Consider the following 25729-nt stretch of genomic DNA (forward strand, 5'->3'; position numbering starts at 1 on the left):
ACCTTAATTTCTGTTCGTATGTCATTAAACATTATTCAAAAGCTCTGAAATACACAAGATGAAAACTAAGAATGAGAATGAAAGCTGTAAGAACAGGATATTCTTGGCTATCAAAACAATTCTGTACATCTACTGCCTTGTATTAACTTTAGAATATATTTAAAATAAATATTTTGAGAACACACACTAATCCTAGAACAAAATATTTTGTCGAGTTTTATGTTTTTACATACTTTATAAATGTATGATAAATAAAATTTTATGTATTTCAGAAAGCTCAGATATAAAAAGTAGGCTAGTACTATACAAATTCTTTTTGTGAGATGATTTTGGGGAGTTTATATCCAAGGAAAAGATACACATCTGTGGTTATTTCAACCTCTATAACTTCTTCATCTTGAAAAGGGTGGTTAAAACAATACGAGTAGAAAAACGATGAAGAATAAACTTGGCCTTATTGAAAGTAAAGATAAAGTTCAAGATCTCTTCACTTATGATGGCTGAAACCTGTTTGTGCTTATAATCAGAAAGTGCAAAAAGTTTTCTATTGTTGCTGCTTTTGCTACAATTACTATAATTAGTTTGTTACTATGGTTATAATAAAATTACAGATAGGAATAAACCTATTTAAGTAATATGCTTAAAGCAAAATAAATAGAAGTCAAATAAGGCCAGTTACCATGAACTACTTAAGCAAAATATTAATAATTCTTTTTACTTAACACTGCCCAACTGCCCAAAGCTGCTCTAAAAATAAATATTGATAATTTACTTCCACATTCACTTTTTTCCTTTCTTGACGGAATGAATGGCTTACACTGCCTTAATTTCCCTTCTAAAATAAACAGCCTTACCATCACGAGCTGAGATTTTTAAGAATTCTCCGCCAGCATGCTCTTTGCACAGAGAGTCACGGTGAGAGGCAATACTGACACAAGGAAAAGCACTCACTCTGGTCCATCACTTGTTTCAGGCACCACTTTTTCTTTTCACCTATAAGGAAAAGGCTCAGCGAAATGTATTCACAACAGCAGCTTTGACTAAGGAACCTAGAAATTCCACGGGGCAGCAGGCCATCAATTCCCACAGGAGGTAAAGTATCACTGTAAATACCACACACACATCCTTCAGTTAAAATGGAGGGCAGATTTTAATAGTGAGAAAGCTGGGACAGACTTGGAAGATGGAGGCGCTGCTCCGTAGTCTTAGGACAGAGAGACGTGTAAAGGGGATTCACATACTTTCACTCTGTCCTCTGGGCAAGTTCTCCCTTCTCTCCGCAGACGTCTCCGCATTACAGTCACCCACAGAGCTTAGCTGGCAATCACTTTGTGTTCCACCTTCAGAGGACGTCAGTGTCTGAGGAGTATCTTCCCTCTGTACGCTTTCTGCATCAATCGATCCTTGCACTTCCTCACTGCTGCCTTTCAAAGGAAGTAAATCGCCTTGCTGTCCTGGCCCTGGGTGCTCCTTCTGAGGAGCGAGCCCATGGATGGTGGGAAAGTCTCGCCCACCCAGGTGTCCGTCCCCTCCGCTCTGAGCCACGGCCTGTGACCAGCACCCTGGGGTCTCTCCAGCAGCAGGGTTTCCCTGAGACACCAAGCACCGCAAAGCCGTCTCTGCTCTGTCACTGACGGGCTTCTGAAGGCTGGGGCCGGTTTTTGCTGTTAAATGGGCACCGTCGACTGACATGGGGTTTCTGCCGATGCAGGAAAAGTCAGACATTTCCAAGATACTGGTTCTCTCTCTCTTAGAAAGGTTTCTTCTGCAGTGGAGCTGAGCCCGGCTGGAGGCCGCCAGGAGCCCAGGAGGAAGATTCTCTGAATTCCTCTCCTGAAGGTTATCAGGAGAAAAGTAATCATCGTACGGGGACTCCCCGAAGTCCAGAGTCTGGACCACAGATCTGGTCACGAACTGCAGGCCACTTTCCGATGCACATGGCTGCAACCTGGGTGCGGCCGGCTCCCTGCGCCGCCGCTTTGTCTTCAGTGTCTCCACAGGAGGGGGCTGTGGGTTCTCCGACATCCTTTTTCTCTTTGCTGAGGAACTCCTGGGTCGTGACCGTCCCACGGGGGGCCCTCCTGTTGCTGGTAACGCAGGAGACAAGCCCCTCTTCTCATCACACCCCCCCGCAGACGGTCCTCCCGACAGCGCCGCGGTCACCTCTCCCACAGGCTCTTCCTGCTGGCGCGTCCCTCCTCTGCAAAGGTCGCCGGCAGGTTTCCAAGGAGTTAACTGACTGAGGGAGCAGGGAGATGCTGAAGGACGAGCACTGCTGGTTTTCAACATGGGTGACAAAACACACGTGTCACTTTTAATTTCATCCACGAATCTGTCCAATTTCCTCTCCTGATTCCCACGTCGAGAGCTTCCACAAAGATCATCGAAAGACGAGTGCAGACCACCAGCACAGGAGTCCTCTGGAAAATATTAGTAAAGAAGTAACTCTTAAAAATTATTTAAATTATTATGAAAGTACTTTCAATCAATGAAGCGATACTTCAGTGTAGCTACTGGTTCGGAAGGGCATCCCCTACACCCTGGTTCTCCTCCGCAACACGTCATGACACCTCCCAGACAGCATTTCTAACCCAGGAACCAGGGCTCCCACGCGGGTATCAGACAGGACAGGGTGGGGAGGGTCGGGGTGGAGAGGGAGGACACGTTCTGGATGCTCACATGCCTCTGCACCTTTCCCCAGGACGCACACCCACACCTTGTCATTAAATCCTCGAGGAGGCCAAAAATTCCCGAAGGTGAGAACTACCACTTTTGGGTTGACACCAAGCATGCGTCTATCACAAAGCATCCACATTGGACACAGCTACCAGGCTCCCCCGCTGCAGAGCGAAGCCCTCACATGAGGCTCACATTCCACCTGGCAGACCCGAGTTCTGATCCCACGCAACTCGAGGGTAACGCAGAACTGCCACCTCTCCCCTGCAAACTGTCAGCGTGTTTACACATCCTGGCCTTGTCCCTGCTCCATGCTCTCATCTGGATAAACACCACCCTTCCTTCAAAACCCACCGGGATGTCACCATCTAGGCAAATCCTTGCACCAACCTCACCAGGTCTAGGCACACATCCTCCTGTCACTCAGGACTCCACCTAGATCTCTAAGAGCGCGCATCCCACCGCCCCACGGCCCTGCGCCTGTCTGTCCCTCTCTCGGCTAGGAGCCCCAGCATGGACACTACTTTCTGGGACCTGGAGCCGCTTGCTCCGCGCTGGCTCCCCTGGCAGGGGCTCAGCGTTTGCTGAACAGAGGGAGGACCTCCACTTCACAGTAACGCCACACTGGGAGCAACAGAAGTGCCTTAACTCTCTCGCTGACACCACTAATGCTCTGCTTTTAAAGAGGAGAGGTAGCTTGGGGAACAGGGGAAAGGCCAGCAGATGGACAGTGCCGTGTGTCCCTAAGTCAACAGCTGGAATCATGGGGCACTTTTAGTTAACTTTAGCAGCTGAATACGCTTAGCTCACTTTTCAAAAGGCTGACAAGCAGCGTGACACGGCACTGGAGTGTACATTCTGAAGTGGGACTGCCAAGGTTCGAACCCTGGCTCAGCCGCTCACAATGTGTGTGACTCTGTACGAGCCATCCGACCTCTCTCTGACCTGGCTTCCTCACCAGCAGAACCCGGACAACAGCGCCTACGTCATGGGGCTCACGGGGGAATTAAATGAGATACAGACACGCAGAGCAGTGCCCACCACACAGCAACAGCGGACTCATGGAAGGAAACTGACGCACCAAAAATGAAATCATGACATGGGGATTATTCAAGATAAATCAGCAAATAATTTCAACACACACCAAAGAGACTGAAGAATAAGCCACACACAAATAGGAAGCTTTGTTTAAACTCCCAATACCGGGGCTCTGCTCTGGTTTGTCACTGCTGTGACTCTCAGGGGACACTCTGTAACAGTCACTGAGATTTACGTGGCCCCAACAGGGGCGGGTGAGCAAATGACACGAAATGGGATTCAACCAAAGCAGCTACACCCAGAAAAAACCACCGCTCAGAGCGAAGGGAAGGCTCCCGCTTTTACAACACTACGCACAAGGCATGACTAGTTTTATCGACTCTTTCCAACACTGCTTCCGATTAGAAATCTTCTGTCTCCTATAGTTGCTGATGATCTGCACAGACTTCCTGGCCCCATTCGATGACTGGGTCCATGCACTCATCACACACTGTGTAGAACAACTTTTCCTCTACTCCTGTTCTCAGGACCGCACAGGTTAAACTGTGTGCAGACTGCTTCACGTACGAGCACAACATTTTTTTTTCTTTTAATGAGCAAATGATTCTGTGCCAGGAAAACAAACGCCTAGGAGGAAAACCAGAGGAACCAAAAGGATGCTTAACTCATGTAATTTCCCATGCCTTAATTTCAGTACAACACAATTTCAGGGTGAAATTCATCAGTTCTGGTTTTTAACTAACCGTTCTCGTCAGAAGAAATTCCAAATAAGAGAGTAACAATATTCTCAAAGCTTAAATATACTGCAGAAAAGAAGATAATTTTACCTGAACACAAAGTATTATGTGAAATGTTCAAAGGCGCTTCACACGGAGAGTTCATGGTGTCATCATGAGAACTTTCAATCATCTGGGATGCTGCAAACATAATCGAAACTCTTCATCAGGTACAACTCTGACACCTTGTAATAGATGAGGCCTGTTGTAAGCCCAATGACCCACTCCGACGTGTGTCACACACGTGCACACACACACTTATTCCTTGTGCTGTGCCCTCTAGACTTAAAAACAAGCACAAAACTGTGTTACTTGTATCTATTACAGATGATGAGAACCATTAAAGAATAATTTATACAAACCGTATCATAAAAAAAGGCAGGAAACCCTAGGACAATAAAAGCTGGAAGGGATCTTGGACAGTCAGCCAGCCTGGCCCTACCCAGAAGCTGGCCAGGCCAACACCTCAGTTAGTCTCACTGCTCGATAACTGAGACTCTCCTCGCGGATGAGCACGGCAGCCGCGTCCGTAACAGAGCAGGGCCTCCACCAGCGGAGCCTGGGCTCCTGCAGACGCGAGTAACGTCCACAGACAGCTCGGTGCCACGTGTGGGCGGTGGGGTGGAGTGTGAGCCAGGCTGCTAGCAGCTAGCAGGCAGAGGCCGCGGACGCTGCCTGACATTCTGCCGTGCGCAGGACGCCCCACCAACAAAGCTACCCCGCCCAGAACATCCATGCTGTCGAGGTGGAGAAACTTTACAGGTTTCAGGGAAACATCCAGGACATCAACGTTTAACAACTAGGGTCACAGATGTTCTCTTCAAAGGCTACACATGCAACAGACCAGAAATAAAACAGACATTTTGGTCTCATATTCAAAGATTTTTTTTAAGGAGACTTAAAAGGATACTGTTTTGAGAATGCTTAAGCAGCGATTATAAAATGAAAACAAACCAAGATATAAGGAAGGTGAGCACAGAGAAAACTTTCAGTTGTTGATTTCAAACTGTGCTGAAGGCAGTAAAGTAGCAGAATTAACACTGCAAAGTAAAAATCTTAATAAAGTACAAGATTTTATGGAAGAAAACTGAAACAGGTAAAAAAACTGGTAGAATCAGGAAACTAACTGAAACATCTATGTGACAGAGGAAAACCTCTTTCCACCACCATTTAACCACCTATTTCACAACTGTCACCGTATGAAACGCAGGCACTCACAGGTCGGGGAAAGGTTTTCCCGCTTCTCCTTCATCTCCTGCAGCCTCTCCCGCATTGCACTGCAGCGGCCGCTGCAGATTTTAATGCTGGGACTGTACATCAAGGAGCCGTTAGATTCAAATAAGAGAACAGGCACATCGTTATCTGAAAATACACAAAAATCCAGTTTTAAGCTCAAAAAAATGCCTTCCTCCTTCAACGACATGATTTCTTTCAAGGACACCCTGCCCCCCCACTCCACAGCTTTCCTCTTCCCTTTCGACGCCATCACCTACTACCAGCACCACTTCACCCGCCACCATGGCCGTGATCCCCCACCACAACCTGCGGCCCCGTCTGCTTCGCCCCGAGGAGCACAACCCCTGCACCACCTCCTTCCACGGCCTCTGACCTGAGGCGTCAGGTAACAGGAGCCCCGTTAAAGATGACGAAACTGAGACACGGAGTTAAGAGAAGGGAAGGCCAGGATGCAATCTGGTTCCTGAGTGTGGATTCTACTCTGAGTATGTCTCCTTAGGATGACACTGAGGCATTTTAAACCTGGGTGGGGTGTCCAGGGAGCTGAGAGTTATAGCCTTCTGACTGAAGCACGGGAGGTGGAGGTGGGGAGAGAGTGGCTGGAAGGCCAGTCAAGAAGCTGCCATGACGCTCCCGTGAGGCTGGCGTGGGCTCTGAAGAGGAGCAGAGGAGGAGTCAGGAGAGCGCTTAAGAGCAGGGTCTGGGGGTCCTGGTGGGTGAGGGGTGTCAGGGCAGACAGATGCCAAGGAGAATCTGTGTTTCTGTCTGAAGCAGCGCCACACGGTCAGTGCCGCTTTGGTAGGGAGGGACCAGTGTGGCACAGAGAGAAAGAGACCTGATCCATCGGGCAAGGGAGGGGTGAAGCACAAAACAAAGGGCACAGGCAGCTCTGGGAACCGTCCGGCAGCGCTCACAGGCTGTACGTCCCAGTCAGCTGTGCTGCGTCACCACTGACAGACTTAAAACTTAAAGCAAAGCCTGCTAATTCTGTGTGAATAATTCCAGAACACAGAGCAGAGACTTTATGTCACAGCAATACAGACTAAAACAGAGGGAAAAACTGGAGGAATTACTGCTTTCTATTTCTACGCTGTGCAGTATAGTTACCAAGACTGCCCACCTGTATCAGTGACGGGTCAGGATTGGTCTGAAACACGAAACTCAGAGAATAGTGAAAAAGACCAAAAAAAAGCAATACTAAAAACACATTAAAGTACTTTCAAGTTTGATGATGTTTGAAAGTATTTTTCCAAATCATTAAAAGAATGTGTCATCTAACATTTGCCTATTTTGGGTAACAAAACAAAAAGACCAAGTATTGGGTAAAAATACAAATTATATATAAAACAAAGCAGAAATAAGTAGGGATTTACTTCAATAGGGATAACCAATCAAAGCTCACATTTCTCCTGGAATCATTCGTGAAAACATTAAGTTCTCTCAGTCTGATGAATGGCTCGGACTCCGTGATGGGCAGGTTCAATGCGTGGCCCCACCACGGCTGCAGGGAAGTGTCGTGCAGGCGGCTCGCACCTCTCCTACCTGCCCTGTTAAAACGACTGCGGTCCCCGAGCTCCGTCCCCCGGGACGCACCGGCCGCCAGGCAAGTCAGCCCAGCACAAACACAAGCGCCAAGGACCAGCCGGCACCGCACAGCTTACCCAGAGTTGTTTTCTGCTGCTGGAGCGCTTTCGCCATTTTCTCAAATTTCTTTTGCAGTCTTTTATCATTCTCTGGGGTTTTAGGAATAAAATCTTTGGGCTGCATACACTTGCGCTGTACAGAAAGGACATAAAAATTAATAGTGTACCGCAACTCTGTAAGACAGGAAAAGAGGCCTCTCACGCACACTCCTGACACCTTTTGTAACAGCAACAATAAAACCTTCTTAAAGAGGCATGTCTTGCACTGTATGCAAATTGGAAATACCAATTGCCTGCAACTACAAAAATACGGACAGAATTTTAAGACTGAATCACGGCTACATGTTAAGTGGTTAGGTTTTCTGAGGCATTTTCAGGATCCCAGCATTCTTAGTTCCCATGAAGGTTCTTTAGTCAAGTTTAACTTGCAACTGCACTTGGAAAAGAGAAGGAAAGGGAATGCTTTTACGGATAAACACAACTTAAGTGGTGAAGGGTATGAGCAGACATTATTGATGTTTCAGAATTGGAATAATTTCAAAGATGAATAAAATCCAGCCTTGGGCAGAGTGTCAAAAACAGATGCTCCTGTACACTACGGGAGGGGCCGTGGAGTCCATTTCCAGATAGTCCACTTGCACAGATAAACTCAAATACGTCACCTAAACAACATACTTAATAGAAACTGTCAATGATCTAAGGCTGCATGAACCTAAGACACAGCTACACTGTGTAACACGGAGCAGGAGGAGAAAGTGCAGCCATGTACACACTGACATAAAACGTGAAAACACGGTTAAGTGAAGAAAAAGCAGCCCACCAAATAGTACACGTGACGTAGGAGCCCCATTCATATAAAACGCCTGTGCGTGCATGTGTGCAACACACACGTACTGAAGGCCATCCGACCCGCAAGGACCCGAGTCAAAGTGCTTACTCCGAGAGAAGGGAAATTAAAAGAATCTGCCTGATCTGTGCTTACACAATGTATTACAGTGCGAATGCGCTCTTATTGTTGATGCGTTTAAAATAAAAACTTCTTAAAACAGTAGACACGGCTACTGCTTATCTATGACAGAATCTTGAAACGTTCTCTTTCACTACCATCCGGTGAGACCAAGACGGAGACTGAGGTGAGGTTCCCATCGCTACACTGGCGAGTTCCGGCTTCTCTGAGATGAAATGTAGTGGAGATACAGGATTTACTATTTTCATGGAATCTGGAGGCCGCAGGAATGTCTCCTGTAACCTACAGGAAATGTACAGTCCTGCTCTGCCTGACGCAGTTTGGAGAGTCTGCAGATCCTTGCTCCAACAGGGATTCTCATGTGACAACAAAGTGACGGATCCGCCTCAGTGGACTCATTTATCCACAAATCCAGAAATCAATTAAACTTTTAAATAATAAAAACCTTAAAGGGTTATAGTTCAAAGGTGAATCAGACCTCAAATGAAAGCAGTATCTTTGTATCTGCACAGATTTTCTATAATAAATAACTTTATATACTCGGCTGTTTCAGCTTCAGACTTTGAGATTTTCCAGCCCCACAGATGAAATGTATTTTACTAGAGACGTAACACCCTGAATTCTGAAGGAGTTACCAGAGCACCTAAATGGACGCTGGTCTCTTGGCAACTCTGAGCTTTCCACTGGCCAAACACAGTCTCTTCTATTTCTTACAAATCACATTAAAGCATTCGTGGGATAAAATAATCTCTATAACATGTTAAAAAAGAAGTGTGAAAAGACCAGTATCATCAATTGCAATGTTTAAGACAACTCCTGAATGTTTTTCTAAAGTTTGATTTTCTAGGAATAAAAAAGAGAATAAATTCCTGATGGCCACGGTCCACACTGAAGTGGAGTACTTACTTTTCTCTTAATTAGGCTCGGGAAGTGCTCGTTAGTGCTGGCCGCGGGGTACAGCGCCTCGTCCACGTGCGCGCCGGCTGTCCTGCATCTGGGGAATTACAGCAGAGTCGTGAGTGTGTCCCCGCTGCCGCCACACGGCCTTGACCTGCATGCGCGTCAGTCAGCAACTTAAGACAGCCCGCGCAGGCCACGTTAACAGGCCCATTGTTACCAAACACAAAAGGCAATACAAATTCAGCTTTCCAGATCTTCTCTACGTGAGTAAGGGAAGTGAGCAGCAGATACAGGAAGTACAATTTTTATGCAATAATTTCAGACTTGTAACACGTCAAGATGCTCAGTGTGTGGCCCTCATAAAGGTATAAACACATGCCACAGCCCTCTTGGTGCAGGCTGTTGTCCCATTGGCGTGCAATCTCCATTCTTAAAGTGAGACATACTTTACTGCACAATTCTGTACACACACGTTCCTAGAATTTCCTTTTCATTCTTAGCTTTCTACATCAGTAGGGATATATTCTTCCTCATCCTTTTTTTTTTATTGCACTGTAATTTAAGTGTATTTCCAACCAGCATTTGCATACTAAATGTTGAACAGTGACACGTGGCTGTGAATCTCAGCATGCAGACAGAAGACCCCGATGCGAGCTCAGAACTACTGTTACTTGGTAAGAACACATCCCTGCCTCCCACTCCTCATGAGCACACGGCAGTCAGAGGCACAACATGAGTCACCCTGCACATCAAACGCAGAAGCAGATGTGAGAATGCAACTGTCTTCTGTTAAGCCAGATGTGAACAAAATTTCCAAAGCTGTAAAAATGTAAAGAATGCAGCACAATCACTGGGACAAGTGAAGGACAAGAAGGCAGAGCAGAGGTCAGACAGCAAGGTGACAGGACAGGGTCAGGAGGGCCACCACCTGATGGAGCCAGCACGAGGGAGCAGGTCTGGGGACTCAGGTCTTCTGTCTAGAAGAGCAGAGACAAAAGGCAGCGATCGAAGTGAACTGGGCTGTGACTTGGGGACAACACACACCCTCACGTTATGAAGTGAATGAAAAGGAGTCAGGAGACAGTGACACAGGCCAGGCCGGTGTCGCAAAGGCTCTATGGCATAAGGAGTGTGAGGGGCCCTGGACAGGTCACTGAGGGACAAGCTCCAGGACAGGGACACTGAGACCAGGGCTACTGGGGTAGGAGACGCCCAAGATTTCAGCAAAGCCTGGGAGGCTGGGCCAGGGATCCTGGACTGGGCAACACTCAGGATAAGAACAGAGTGTGCCTGACCCCTGGTTAAATCTGGCCAGCTGAGCACTTACGTTTTTCTGTCTTCTCCCTAAAGCCCCAATCAAATGACAGTAAAGGAAAACAAAACAACAGAAATAAAGAGTAGGTAAGAGGTGTCTGGGGACCTGAAACAAACAGAAGCCCCAGCCCGGCAGTTTGGGGATGGGGGGTAGGGCAGGGGAGAGCGAACAGGAAGGGTGGGAGTCCTCCCCTCACAGCCAGAGGGGCTTGGGAGGGAGGCGAGGGTGGGTGTGAGCAGAGGCAGCCTCGCTCCTGACTACGCCCCACTCGCCCCTCCAGCAAAGCAGAGGCCCTGGGCTCTGCTCTCAGACAATGTCTCTGGTCCAGAGACACCCCGGACCACAGACGCCAGGCCCAGCTCAGGCAGGACCAACCTTCACAGGAAAGGAAATGTATTTGTGGTGCGTTTTCAGATACAGCTAAAAACCACATCCACAGTCATAATGGCATCAACAAAACAACTGATTTAACTGATCACATGCACTGGAATAATGAGAGGGTAAGAGTCCTGGGGGAGGGTGTGCACACAGCAGACGCACGCACACGGGGTGGGGTCCCCCGAAGGCAGCTGGGTGGAAACCAAGCCCTCGCTTCCACTTCAGGAAGTCACTAGATAACGCTGAGAACCATCAAGGCAGCAGAGAAGCCCCGTTAATTAGCAGTCTGGAGGGAAGTCAGAGTTCCAGAAGGAGCCGCACGAGCAGAGGCGTTGCCTCCGGGGAATAGGAATGGGTTAACAGGGGACAAGTGTGTTCACTATAAACCTTGTAAGACTAGTTGATTTTCTGGTGGTGGTGGTGGTGGTGGGTGTGTGTGTGTGTTGCGGGGGGGGGCTCTCTTCATAACAGGACAGGGAAGGGAAACCAAGTTTAGGAGCAGCTGGAAATGACAACAAGCTCAGATCTGGATGTATTTATTTATACCCAGGGACTCGCCCAGCGCCTCCATCCTGCACACGCCGGGGATGTCCTGGGATGAGGATGGATGTAGTGAAGCTCCACTCCTGAGGCCAGGCCTGAGGGAGCACGTCTGTCCCAAAGCGTCCTATCCTCACCAGATGCCAGTACTGTCGTCCGCCCGCCTGGGGGCCTCCTGGGGCACATGCCCCGCCCACCGCAGTGACCCTCCCTCCCCCGGGCGCCCATCCTCCTCCGTCCTCCTTCATGTCTCTCTCGCCTCAGCTCAAAGCTCACCACCTCCAAGAGGCCTCCCCAAGCACCTGGTCCAAGCACGGTAACCGACTCCAGTGGCCCTCCTGGACCTTTAAGGACCTCAAGCAAGTCTTCCTGCACTTACAAAACTCATTTTCCTCATTAAAAGTGTGTCCCATGAAAGCAGGGAACACTCCTGCTGAGTCAGAGCTGTAACCCCAATGCCTGACAGAGTAAGCACTCGAAAAGATTTTCTGAACAATGAGTAAACTGTAGAAAGACGAACACTTCTGACCTCCTTATCTTACAGCATACATGTAAGCACATACCAAAAAATATACATATATAGCTCACAACAGATCACAGAACTACACACAAAAGCTAAAACTATAAAGCTCCTAAAAGAAAATGCACTAAAAAATTCATGATTGTCAAGCAGGCAAAGACACTTAGAATATCGAAAACAAAGCACAAAAGAAAATGAAAAACTGGACTTCAACAAAAGACTTGAAATGCTTTGAAAGACATGATAAAGAAAGAAAAAGATAAAGCACAAGATTTAAACCAAAGACAATACACAAACAGTCACCAAGCTCGTTAGCCTATGTTCAGCAGTAGTCGTCAGGGGAATACAAACTAAAACCAGATGAGATCTTCAAACTTACGGTTAATTGATTTTTGACAAGAGGCCAACATAAGCCATTGGGGAAAGAACAAGTCTTTTCAACAAATGGTGCTGGGACAACTGTAGGACAACCTACACAAAAAAGAATGAAATTAGACCCCTACCTCGTACCACACGCTAAAGATAACTCAAAATGCATCAAAGATCTACATGTAAGAGTTAAAACTATAAAATTCTTAGGAAAAAAGATAGAAGTAAATCTTTGTGATCCTGGTTTTGGCGGTAATTTTTTAAATGACACCAAAGCACAAAGAAACAAACAAAAATATACTAGACTTCATCAAAATTAAAACCTTTTTGCTTCAAAGGAAACTGTAAAGGAGATGTAAAAACCTGCAGAATGGGAGAAAATATTTGCAAATCGTGTATGATATGGATACACGTGACATACCCATACGATGGAATACTCCATGAGAAATGAGGAGATTCTGACACATGCTACAACGTGGAGGGATCGGGAAAACACTACGTTATGAGAAAGAAGCCAGGCCCAAAGCCCACATACAGTGTGGTTCTGTTACACAAGATGTCCAGAACAGGCAAACCCATAGGGATAGGGAGGAGACCAGTGGCTGCCCTGGGCTGGGGGCGTGGGGACCAGGGATGTAAAAGTTTCATTCTGAGGTGGTGACAATGCTTCAACTGATTGTGCTGGTGCTTGCACAACTCTGCAAATACATCAAAACCCACTGAATTGCACACCTTAAATGAGGGGGTTATATCCATCATCAAAGCAAAAACAAAACCATCAGTACCACTACATATCCACTGGAATGGCTAGAAGTCAAGATTGAGAAATTCCAAGTGGCGGTAAAGATGTGGGGCAAGTGAAGACTGACGCCCCGCTGGCAGGAGTGGAAAATTACACAACCGCCTTGGACAACAGTCTGGGTATCGATCCAGGAGAAGTGAAGACACACAAGGTCACAAACATGACTGATCACAGAACCTGAGTCCCAACAACCAAAAACTGAAAACTACCCAAACATCCATTAACAGGTGAATGGATGAACAAACTGGTACATGCGTGCAACAATACTACTCAGCTGTTAAACGAAATTACTGATACATATACATCCACAAGGATAAATCTCAAAAACATCACGTTGAACAAAAGCAGGCACAACACAATACACATCGGATGACTCCATTTACACAGGATGCTACAACAGGCAAAGCAAACTGATCGATTGTGACAAACCTGGTGGGGGGAGAAGGCAGGGAAGCTGACTTACAAGGGATGTGGGAAACTATCAGGTGATGAAAATGTTCTTTATTTTGATGGTGGTGGCAGTAACAAGGGTAAGTATGTTTGTCAAAGTTCAATAAACTATACACTTAAAATAGGACTATTTCATTTTATGTAAATAATATTTTTATAAAGTTGAACTTTAGAAAACAAACTAATGACTGAAGCCTGTAGGAAGCCCACAGTTAAGGAGTGGGCAGAATAATGGATCTACTGAAAGGGACGAGAAGCAGGCAGCAAGGATGGGAAGGACCAGGAGAGAGGCTTCTCTCTCTTTCATGATCCTGCGATTACCAATTTTCACCTGGAGCAGTGCTTACCAGCTTCTCTCAAGTGAAACATCCCCTATTTCCCACTGTTAGAAGCAACAAGATAGCGGAAAAGAGGCTGCTGGATCGGGGGAGAAGACCCGCCTAACCCCGCCATCACATACAAGACGCTTAAACCACAGTCATCACCACCACGAGGCTCAGCCAGCTCTCGGAAGCCTCCCTCCAGCCCTGGTGGGTAAGTGCTACTGGTTTCCTCCCATTTCACATCTGAGGAAACTGAGGCTCACAGAAGATCATCTGCCCAAGTTTACAGAACTGTCAGTCTCCTCTACTAGTCTGTCTCTGGGAGAGCTTGACCCAGGGTGACAGGGGCACCTGCCCCAAGGACTCACGCTGCAGGGGCACACAGGCCTCGAGCCTGGGCTGACGCCGGTCCTTCCGTGGCATCACGTGTGCTGGCGTGCTGGGGAAACACTGAAGCCACTACATCAAAACCACGTTTATCACCAGGCACTCAGTCAAAGTCTACTGAATAAACAGAAGAGGATCACCAGCTGGGTGTCTGTTCTTCTTCAGAAATATAAAATGGTAACATCATTCCCCCACCTAGTGGTGCAGAAGAGAAGTGTTTCAAGAGACGGCCCTAAAAACAGAACCAACTTTCTACCTCATTTTCCAACAACTGCCCCCAGAGCCAGGGAAGCAGGGCAGCACTTCGGGAAGCCCGGCCTGGATCCTGCCGAAGGGCTTGCCCCTTGGAGCCCGGAATCTCAGCGCGGCTCACCCACTCTCGGGATGAGCCCTAACCAGACCTGGATCCCCGGTTCCCAGCCCAGTCAGGAGTTGTTCAACAAGTGTCTTAATCCCTGTACAGAAGGGCTGGGCACTCAGGGGAGAGAAAAACGGATGACATCTTGTGAAGGACACCACTGGGCAGAAGAGTTCAAGTCCTGCACCCGCCCCTCCCAGGGGCCGAGGGAGGACCCGAAGCTCAGGTGACAGCACAGGGAGCAGAGGGGAGCGGGGAGGAGGTGCAGCCAGGGGTTGAGCACACACCCTCCGCCATGGCCCCAGAGCCGAACCTTCCAGCACGCATCACCGTGCTGCTCTCTGGGAAGTGCTCAGAGAAGAGGGAGCATTTGAACAAGGCTGTAAGGAAAGAAATTTACTGACTGAATGTGAGGGAGGGGCACTGGAGGGAAATAAACAGCAAGTAACAGAGGGGTGCCCGGGATGCCGAGGAGAGACCCGGCGGCTGCTGCTGAGTCCCTCTGGCTCTCCTGCACAGATCAGAAGCACGTTAGCATGCTCACCTCTGTTCACTCATCTTCAAACCACAGGATGGTCGTGACAGGGAGACAGGAAAACCTTCCGAACAGTAACCAGATGGGGAGAGTTTAGGGTAATACACGCCCCGACCCCCACCGTCCACTGGTTTTCTTCTAAAGACTGACCCGAGGTCACGGGTCCCCAGGCCCTGCTCCCGCCACCCCCGTGCGCTCTGTCCGGCCACGCTGGCCCCCAGCGGCTCCTCCACCATGAGCCTACCCCACGGCCTCTGGGTGAAAAGGCTGACCAGCTCCATCCTGAACTGTAGCAGGGCACCTGCCTCTGGGACAGTACAAATGGGGACGATCTCTGTCACTGATCTGATGCCTGACTGGATTTATGAAACCCCGGTACACATGCCTTGGTCCGTCACAAGTATCTCTTTTCTTTTTTTTAATTGCTCCGTGTCCTCAGCAGTGTCAAGTATTTCTGTCCAGAGTGAAATAAGGCTTTCAACGCAGAGGATTCTGGCTAGTGTTGAAGCCGAGATACATGGTAGAGAGAGGTGGGGACTACTCTGCCTCCCCGTACCCACTTACTGTCAAATGCCGTGCAGAGGGGACCCAGGACAGCAAAGCCAGTGTCTGACATTGAGGAGACCTTTCCCCAACATGCTTGAAACAGTAAAACCGCCTGACAACCTCGGTGCCTGTTTACGATGCGCATAAGCTGGTAGGAAAGGCGTCTGGGCTGGAAGTACAGGTATCCGTGGGGCACCTGTACGAGTCACCGCACACGGATGGCTACAGAAATAAACGCACGGCAGGGACACACACAGGTCACTAACTCCATCCACGAGATGGGTGGGGGCAGCAGTGAGCATGACCACAACCCAGATTCTGGGTTCAAACACTACTTTCCACTAAAAGGAACCAGGGCTCCTTGGAGAAAAGGCTGAATCCAAGGCTGGGAAAGAGAAAGTACAAGCTGAACCTGGATTAAATTCTTCCAGAAGAGAAAAGAAGTGTTCTGGGAATGTTGGAAAAAGGAGAAAATAGCACAGGAGTCAACTTGAATGGCCCACCAGCAGCCAGTGGGGGACAATTCAAACCTTAAAAGGAGCAATGACAGTAATGGATTGTAACCCAATGGGTAAAAAAGACGCGTGTGCACACATGCACACACACTCACACACACACTGATGAGGGACAGTTACTCACGCAGTCTGAAAGGCCCTCCTTCGAAGGCCACACTAATTAATGGCCAGGGGGGCATACTCACCCCGGAGGAGGGCCGGGGAGGCAGCACTGTGCCCCGAAAGGAGCCTACCTATCAGCCCCCCCCCCCCGGGTCTTCCCTCAGGTCATCTCACCAGGAAGACCGTCCCCACTGAGGGCACCTCGTAGCACCACCCGTGACTTCCGACAGCATCAGAGGCACGAAGGCCAACGACAGACTGAGGAGCGGCTGCAGAGGGAGAAAGACAGGAGACACCAACCAGACGCAGGGGGCTTCTGGGGGCGTAGGCGGCTGTCTAGTGCATGACTGGAACAGCCCGTGAGATCATCGTGGCTGTGTGAGGAAACGAGCCTGCTGGTAGGAAACACTAAATGCAGGGGTGAGGGACGCACTCAAACAGGCAAGGACATCATCACCCGCAACTGTGCTCCAGTTACCTGTGACTGTGTACAAAATGTTCCTCTGTCATCAACCTTCAACAGAACTCAGACCTGACAGCCCAGCTGACCTTCATTCCTCCCACCTTTATTTCTTCTTCCTTCAGTATGGAAATGTGTGTCCAAAGGAAATGTCAGAATTTTATCAATTAGTTAGACAGCTGTCTGCTCTTAGAAAGAACATACCCAGAAATAACCCAACAGAATGGGAATCTAGTGACACCTAGTGAGCTCGCATATTTCATGAAGTTCACACTCAGAGGGAAATAGCAGCGATGGCCTATTAACGAAAGAATGGACACACGGCATACAAAGTGAAGGTCAGTTTGGCTGTTACCTCTAAGTTCTGTCAAAGGAAGTTCAAGTTCAAGTTCATTAAAAATCAAGGAAACGCAGATGAAATCAACTTTATCCCTTCACCTACAAAGTAGGAAAGATTAAAAGGTGTGATAACTCACACTGCTAGAAGAATGGAATTCGGCACACTCTTTGCAGAACGCGTCCTGATAGCATCTATCCTAAGTTTGAACACGTAAGCCCTCTGCACCCGAGAGTCCATGTTCTGAACTTAAACCTATGGAAAGACTTAGATCTCTGCAAGAAGGTAATGTACACCAAGGGTCGATATTGGACTAGTTCTGAATGGAAAGAAAAAGGAGACGGGGAAAACATGATACTCACTAGGAGACAGGTTACATAAATTACTGGGTATTTATTACAAAAGACCATACACATGTTTTAAAAAAAGAGATATATCTCTATGCACAATGTGGAAAAATGTCATCTAATACACTGTTAACTAAAAAGTCGTATGTGCTTTCCATGAAAAAAAGACTATTTACGTGGATGTATATGTAAATATGGATGTATATATAAATATGAATGTATAAATGCATACATTTGCATGATTTATACACTCAGTTAAAAAAAAAAACACCAAAACACTGAAACTATGTACTCTGAATTCTAACTGGCAGGCTTCCCCCAACCGCGGGGAGTCCTGGAAGGTAAGGCATGAGGTGGATTAAGTGGGGATTTTTCACTTTAAAAGCAAGCACGTAGTTAAATATAAATACATTTAATTCAAAAGCAAGTTTTCAAGGCAGCAAAAGGAAATCTAAAAATCAATAATAGTTTGTACATAATAATTAAAAATCTGTGTTAACAAACAGTAAAAAACAAAGAAAATAATTTATATTAAAAATGTGATTAAGTTCACGTTCAAGGGACCTTAAGAGACTGCTTTTGGGTCAAGTTACAATTATTTTGGAGAGTCTATGAGCCTCTTGGGTTAAGTGGGGGCAGAAATGGAGAAAAGGGATGAAGAGGAAGGAAATTAGGGGACAGCCCAGCAAATGAGCAGGACAGTAGGAGAAAGACTGCTGGTGAGAGGTCCTAGGTCAGGACCAGCTGGACCTCACTTCAGCACAGGAATGCCAGCTGTCAGCTTACACTTTTGCCCAAACTTCTCCATTAGCTTCAAGCTTTCAGTAAAGGTCGGTTTTTCTGTACCCCACCCCAAATGTGCCTGTACAACATTTTACAGCTCTGATACCTCCTCTCTTCATCAGCTGTTGGGACAAATACCTCCTGAGCACCTGCCATGTGCTAGATGCTCACTGGGAACACAACTGTGGAAGATGACAAACACGGAGGTTGTACTTATAGGGTTTACATTAAAATGGAAAAACAAAATGCATGATGAGGTAGGCAGGCAGGTAGACAGACAGACAAATGAACTAAGTTTCACCAGAACAAAAAGGACATAAGGGGCTGAGACAGGGAGTCACAAAGGGGGCTCTGCTACAGCTTGGGGGACAGAAGCACTTCCGGGGAAACGGCCCTGAAATGGGACCCGTGGCAAGAGCTGAGTTCAACCAGAGTGAAGCCGTGGGGGAGGAGGCGGAGCTCGAGGCAGCAGAGCTGAGAACTAAAGGTCTGCCTGAGGACAGAGCGTCGTGAAGCTACCAAGGCGGAAAGTGGTGCAGCTGAGGCTGGAACAGGCCGGAGTCAACCAAAGAGATGAGTCTTCAGAGCTCCGAACAGGGGTCAGCAAACTGCTTCTGCAAGACAGCGAGTATCCTGCGCTTTGCCGGCCATCAGTCTCGGCCATGCTACTCCGTTCTGCAGGGGAGAGCGAAGGCAGCCGTTCACAGTGCGATCAATGTGCCCACTGTGTTACTAACGGATGCTGAGATTTGGGGGTTTATGTAATTTTCATGGGTCATGAGATAGTCTTGATTCCCTCCAAACCTTTAACACTGTGTAAACCACTGTGAGTTCATGGGCGATAAAGTGCTGCCTTTGCTGATGTACAAGACATGCAGGGAAAGGGAGACAGGCAAGGTGAGCGTTGTCTGGACGCGGGGTGGCGGCAGAGACAGGGACTCAGGAGAGTTCACCTGACATACAAGCAGTGGGCTGGGCCATTGTAATGGACTGGGCACATTCGGAGGGGAGGGAGAGGGGAGGGTTTCTGGGGCTTCACCCTGAGGAAAAACATCACAACCTCCATGGGAGTGGTAGTGATGGGTTGCTGCTGTCTTTCTGGCCAAAGGAACTGGGATAAAGAGTCAGGAAACTAAGGCACCAGGAATGACGCAAGGATCCAGGAAACAAAACACCAGAGAAGAGGAATCTCAGGTTCTGAGCATAAAAGTCCAAGTGCCTGGCTGCCCCCGACCTACCCGTCCACGGAGCAAACAAATCAGCCTGCAGCTAAGCTTGAAGAAGTGAACATACCCAAGCAAATGCCCAGCACAGGTCTTAAAACAACAGTCCGCAGTTTAAAGCTAAACAAACCAGCTGCTTGCTAAAACCATCAATACCCTTTGGAGCAACAGGAAAGAACCTAACTTCACATACACCTATGATGTCCAAGATATAACCCAAAGTTGTCACACGGAAGAGCCAGGAAAATGTGACACATTCTCAAGAAAAAAAAATCAATCAACAGATGCCAACCTCGAGATGCTAAAATGATCAGACAAGGAATGACTATAATTATCCTCTGCCAAGAAATGGAAAATACACTTTTAGTGAAAGACAGGAAAACTCAGCTGAAAAACAAAACTTGCAAACATAAGAAAGAGCCAAGAGGAAATGTCAGAACTGAAAAACACCTGAATGAAATACATTTAATAAATGGACTTAATGACAGAATGGAGCTGATGGAGAAAAGAGTCAATGAACTTGAAGGAAGATCAACCTGGAGACTAAAAAGGTGACTAATAAATAGTGAACAAAAACCAGGGCATTAGGAACAAGGGTGAAAATTTCAAAAGCTGTATTAATTACACAGGATGACTGGCAAACTATGGCCTGCAGGCCACCCAGCCCTTAACGAGGTTTTTTAATAAGGTTTTGCTGCAACACGGCCACACTCACTTGTTTGCTCATTCTCCAGGGCTCCTTCCACACCAGGACAGTGAGTAGTTGAGTAAAGACCACGTGGCCCATGAAGCCTAAAAGGTTTACTATCTGGCCGTCTACAGAAACTTAGCCAATGCCCAATGTGTAGCTGATTCTAGTACCAGCAAAACAGGCAGAAAAGGCATCCAAAGAAATAACGGCCCTAACTAATCACGTTTTTAGAAAAATATATATAACCTTACATGTTAAGAAACTCAGCAAAATCCACACAAAATAAATTAAAAAGCACCATACCTAACCACTTATGTTAAACTTCTGAAAATCAAAGATAAGGAGAAAAACTGAAAAGAAGCCAGAGAAAAAGGACACATTACTTACAACGCAGAAACTATTTGACTAAGGGCTTCTCATGAGACACCAGAGGACAGAAGACTGGGAAAATGCCTTTAAACATTAAAAAAAAGTCAGCCTGGAATTGCATATCCATTGAAAATATTATTCACAAATGATGATGAAATAGGACATTTTCAGATAGAGAAACCTATGGAAATCTGTCTTCATCTGATTTGACAGGCCTTTAGCTAGACTGATCAAGACAAAAAGAGAAGTGACTACTAAAATCAGAAATTACTGATCTTATCACAATAAAAAGATAAGGGTTATTACAGAATACTACAAACAAGTGCATGCCAACAAATTAAACAGCCTAGATTCAAGTGGGCAAATCCTAGGAAGACAAACTACTCAACTGACTCAAGAAGAAATAGAAAATCTGAATAAACCTAAAACAAGAGATGGAATTAGTGAACAAAAACTTTTTCACAAAAGCAAGCTCAGGCCCAGATGGCTTCACTAGTGAGTTCCACAAATGCTTGAAGAATTAACACCAAACCTTACAAACTTCAAGACAGAAGAACACGTCCCAACTCACTCTATGATGTCAATACTGCCTGACACCAAAACCAGAAAAAGTCATCACCAGAAAACTACTGACCGATATCCCTTATGAATACAGATGCAAAAATAAAAATAAAAAATGAAAGTACTAACAAATTGATCCAACAATTAAGAAAAGTGTACAACATGACCAAGTAGGATTTACTCCAGGAATGTAAGGCTGGTTCACCATATTAAATCAATCGAATACAGCACATTAATAGAATAAAAGACAAAAACCATGTAAATCGCTCAACAGCTGCAGAAAAAGCATTCAACAAAATCCAACATCCTTTAATGATAAACAAACCCAAAACAAACAACAAATTGGAATAGAAAGAAACTTCCTCAACTTGAAAAAGGGCATCTATAAAACCCAAAGCTAACATCACACTTAATAGTGAAATACAGTAAAATAGTGAAAACTTTTTGCCTAAAATTGGGAGCAAAACAAAGAAGTCTACTCTCACCACTTCTACTCAACATTGTGCCAGAGTTGTAGTCAGGGCAATTAGTAAAGAAAAAGAAAGAAAAAAGCATCCAGACTGAAAAGGGAGAAGTCAAACTATCTCTATGTACAGATTACAAAAAACCACCTCTATGAAGTGTTACACAACACTGTATACTGAAAATCCCAAGGAAATCCCCAAAACACTTAAAGCTAACAAACAAATTCAGAAGACTTGCAATTTACAAGGTCAATATGTAAAAAATCAACTGTATTTCAATATTTTAACACCTGAACAATCTAAAAATGTAACTAAAGCAATTCCATTTACTATAGCGTCAAAAAAAATTTTTAGAATAAATTTAACCTAGGAGATGCAAGATTTGCACCCTGAAAACTACAACACATCACTGAAAGAAATCAGACAATTCCCCAAAATGAAAACACATCCAATGGCCATTGACTGCAAGATTAAATATCGTTAAGATGGCAACATCTACGTAATTAGAGACTCAAATCTCTATCAAATATCAGGTGCTCTTTTCCCCCTAGAAAAGAAAAAAACACACACACAAGCAGCAACAGAAGAAAAAAATACAGCGAACTTAAGAAAAATTAAAAACTTTTGTGATTCAAAGGATACCAACAAGAACTCTTAAAACTCAATAAAATAACCCAGGTTTTAAAAAATGGACAAAAGTATTTGAATAGACATTGCTCCGAAGATACAAAAGAAAGCCAATAAAACCATGGAAAGCTGTTCAACATCACTGGGGAACACAAATCAAAACCATCGTGAGACACCCCTTCACGTTCATGATAACGGGATAAACACAAAGAAGGGCAATAACCTGCAAACGTTACTGGTGGGAATGTAAAATGGAGCATCCAGTCTGAAGAACAGTTTGGTAGTTCTCAAAAAGCTAAGTTTCCATGTCACTCAGCTATATCACTCCTAGGTGTATATATACCCAAGAGGATTGAGAATACATATTCACACAAAAGCTTGGACACAAATGTTCATAGCAGCATTACTCATAATAGCCAAAAAGTGCAAAAAACCCAAATGTCCACCTATTGATGAAGATAAAACATGATCTATCTTTACAACAGACTACTATCCAGCCACTCAAAGGAGTAAAGCACTGACGCAGGCTACAGCACGAGTGCTCCAGCCACATCCTCCTAACTTCCCAAATATAATCCCGTATACAACCTCAAAACACTGAACCCAACTGAGATCCACGGTCTGTTAACCGAACTACCTCCCCACCCCCTAACTCCCGCCGTGAGCTCTGCCCTCTGCCCCCAGAGAGCTTGGAGTCCGTGGTCCATCACCACCGCGGCTCATCATCCCTCCAAACCCCTGACAGTACGTGGGTGCCTGGGTAAATCCTTCTGGCTTGCAGGCTGCTGGATGAACAACCAGCCTGATCCTCTGGCCTCACAGTCAACCTACAACCACCGCCCGCAAGTGAGCTATTAGTCCTGCCCAGTAGGGCATTCCCTCCAGGACAGTCCCTGACCCACCCCTTTCCCACGATCCTAGACAACTACTTCACGTGTTCTCCTAAAACCGTTCTCCCAAAACCGTTCTCCCACTCTCACTCCCAGATGATGACAGTAGAAACGAGAACAGCATTTCCACAAAGCCTGTCGCCACATCTGCTCACTTAGCAGCAACTGTCCCTGCACACTCTGCACTCCCTCCTGTCCTCATGGAATGACTGTCCTTGATCCTACGTAACCCACGGGACACACAGGATAACCTACACATCCTGTATGACCCGTGAACTTGTCTGCTGGAGTCCATCCCCACAGCCCCGTCAGCCATGTCCACGAGCAAACGTGCCCTCTTGCTTCTCCGTCACCAGAACTCCGCTCTCGGCTGGGTGGGCTCCCTCGGCACACAGAGATGCTGTCATTTCTCCCACCTCAGCCTCTTCCCTTCCATCCCCCTCCAGGTCCGGCCCCGGCTCTGTGCCCCCACCAGACCCGTCTGCGCACCGTTTCCAATCCCCTAAACTTCTACTCCCTAATCCGCCAAAACTGCTTGTCGAGACCCCATGTTGCTAGCTGCAGTGTTAATCTCTTAGAACTGTCTTTATCAACCTGTTTGCCAGAGTTGATCATTAATCTCCTCCTTGAAAACCTTCTTCATCTGACTTCTAGAACCCCCTCCTCGCTGGTCTTCCTCCTCAATTAAGCTCCAACTCTGAAGTGCTCAATCCTGGACCTTCTCTCTTCCCTTGTCCACACTCACTGATTGAGAGATCACAACCTTCCCCCCTGCAACTATCTGCACTGACGCGGGATCACATCCACATCCCGCTGCCCTGATGACACCCCTCCCCCCAACTACCTACAGAGACTCGGGATCACACCCACACCCCTCTGCCCTGATGACACCCCTCCCCCCAACTACCTACAGAGACTCGGGATCACACCCACACCCCTCTGCACTGATGACACCCCTCCTCCCAACTACCTACAGAGACTCGGGATCACACCCACACCCCTCTGCCCTGATGACACCCCTCCCCCCAACTACCTACAGAGACTCGGGATCACACCCACACCCCTCTGCACTGATGACACCCCTCCCCCCAACTACCTACAGGGACTCGGGATCACGTCCACACCCCTCTGCCCTGATGACACCCCTCCCCCCAACTACCTACAGAGACTCGGGATCACGTCCACACCCCTCTGCACTGATGACACCCCTCCCCCCAACTACCTACAGGGACTCGGGATCACGTCCACACCCCTCCCCATCTACACTGCCCTTGCCCCTAGTCCTATTCGCACACACCTCTGCATCACCCCCACCAGGCCCAGCATCATCTGACGTCCCACCACTCTGACCTCGACCTCCTCCTAAGCCTCCCCTTGACCACTGCTGTTGTGGACTCAATTGTGTCCCCACAAATTCACACGAAGTCCTAACTCCTAGTGCACAGGATGTGACTGTATTTGGAGATGGAGCCTTTAAAGAGCTAGTTAAGGTTAAATGAGGCCACTAGGCTGGGCCTTAATCCAGTAAGACTGGTACCCTTATAGGAAGAGATTAGGACACAGAGCCTCTCAGAGAGACCAGGTGAAGACACAGAAATAAGATGGCCAACTGCAAGTCCAGGAGAGGGGCCTCAGAAGAAACCAACACTGCCGGCACCTTCACCTTGGACTTCCAGCTCCCAGGACTGTGAGAAATAAATTTCTATCACTTAAGTCCCCAGTCTGTGTATTTTGTTATGGCCACCCTGGCGCCTAACACAGCCTACTTCCATCTGGTTTCCTGAATGCACCAGGCTCAGCACAGTCTCAGAGCCCCCAGGCAGGGTACGGATTACACCACACCCATCTTTCGGAATCTGAGGCTCATGTTAAATGACCTGCCCTGGTAAGAGGCAGAGAAAAGGTGGAAATCAAACTTTATCTGGTTCTATGAAACGTGCAAAACATCTCCATCTGTCAATACTAGACAACTAGGAAAAACAAGAGAACAACTTACTTCTCCACCCAGAGCACTGAGACGAGCTTCAGGCCCCTCCTCCGTGCTTTGTCCCAGGTGCTCCAGTAGCCGTCTTTGAACACCACGTGAGTTACTTGTTTGTTGAACGTTTTTGAAACCTGCAGACACAATGCAGAAAACAAAATGCAAACTATTACTATCTGCACAGTTTCATAAGTACTATAAATACAAATGTGAAAGGCAAAATAACACTTCCGGAAAATAACAGAGAAAATCTTTGTAACCGGTGTAGGAACAGATTTTTTTTTTGAATAAGACACACACAAAAAAGCTCACCATAAAGGAATAAACTACATTACAGTTACCATCAAAAGATACCATTAAGAAGGTGAAAAGGCAAGCCACAGAGTGACAGAAAATATTGCAATTCACATGGCCAACAAAGAGTTAACTGAAAACTACAGAGAATTCTTACAAATCAAGAAGAAAAAGAAAAACCCAATGGAAACATGAGCTGGAGACTTGAACAAGGAAGGTCTTTAACATAAATATTTGAAGACATGCAGGAAAATGCAAATTCAAACCAGGATGATGTACCACCAGAACCGCACCAGAATGGCTGAAGGTAAAGACAGAAAAAACCG

At 46.7% G+C, this 25729-nt stretch overlaps 1 protein-coding gene across 8 annotated transcripts in view; it reads right to left on the bottom strand.

Moving 5' to 3' along the window:
• MCPH1 (microcephalin 1) overlaps window positions 1-25729 on the bottom strand; it is a 186914-nt gene that overhangs the window by 158161 nt on the left and 3024 nt on the right. For 6 of the 8 annotated variants that reach the window (XR_010377381.1, XM_031440370.2, XM_064477602.1 and 3 more), the window contains exons 3-8: window positions 25125-25243; window positions 9243-9330; window positions 7388-7502; window positions 5709-5852; window positions 4542-4631; window positions 1242-2420 (exon numbers count right to left, since the gene is read on the bottom strand). Coding sequence is in view for 7 of the 8 variants with exons in the window: in XM_031440370.2 (XP_031296230.1) it covers window positions 1242-2420; window positions 4542-4631; window positions 5709-5852; window positions 7388-7502; window positions 9243-9330; window positions 25125-25243 (1735 nt within the window). In the remaining variant the exon portion in view is untranslated. Of the gene's footprint in view, window positions 1-1241; window positions 2421-4541; window positions 4632-5708; window positions 5853-7387; window positions 7503-9242; window positions 9331-12368; window positions 12461-14301; window positions 15255-25124; window positions 25244-25729 lie in introns of those variants that run through there. The other 2 variants (XM_031440374.2, XM_064477603.1) reach the window with 2 other exon arrangements.

Source organism: Camelus dromedarius, chromosome 22, assembly GCF_036321535.1.
Source record: "Camelus dromedarius isolate mCamDro1 chromosome 22, mCamDro1.pat, whole genome shotgun sequence".
In the NCBI taxonomy this organism is placed as follows: Eukaryota; Metazoa; Chordata; class Mammalia; order Artiodactyla; family Camelidae; genus Camelus; species Camelus dromedarius.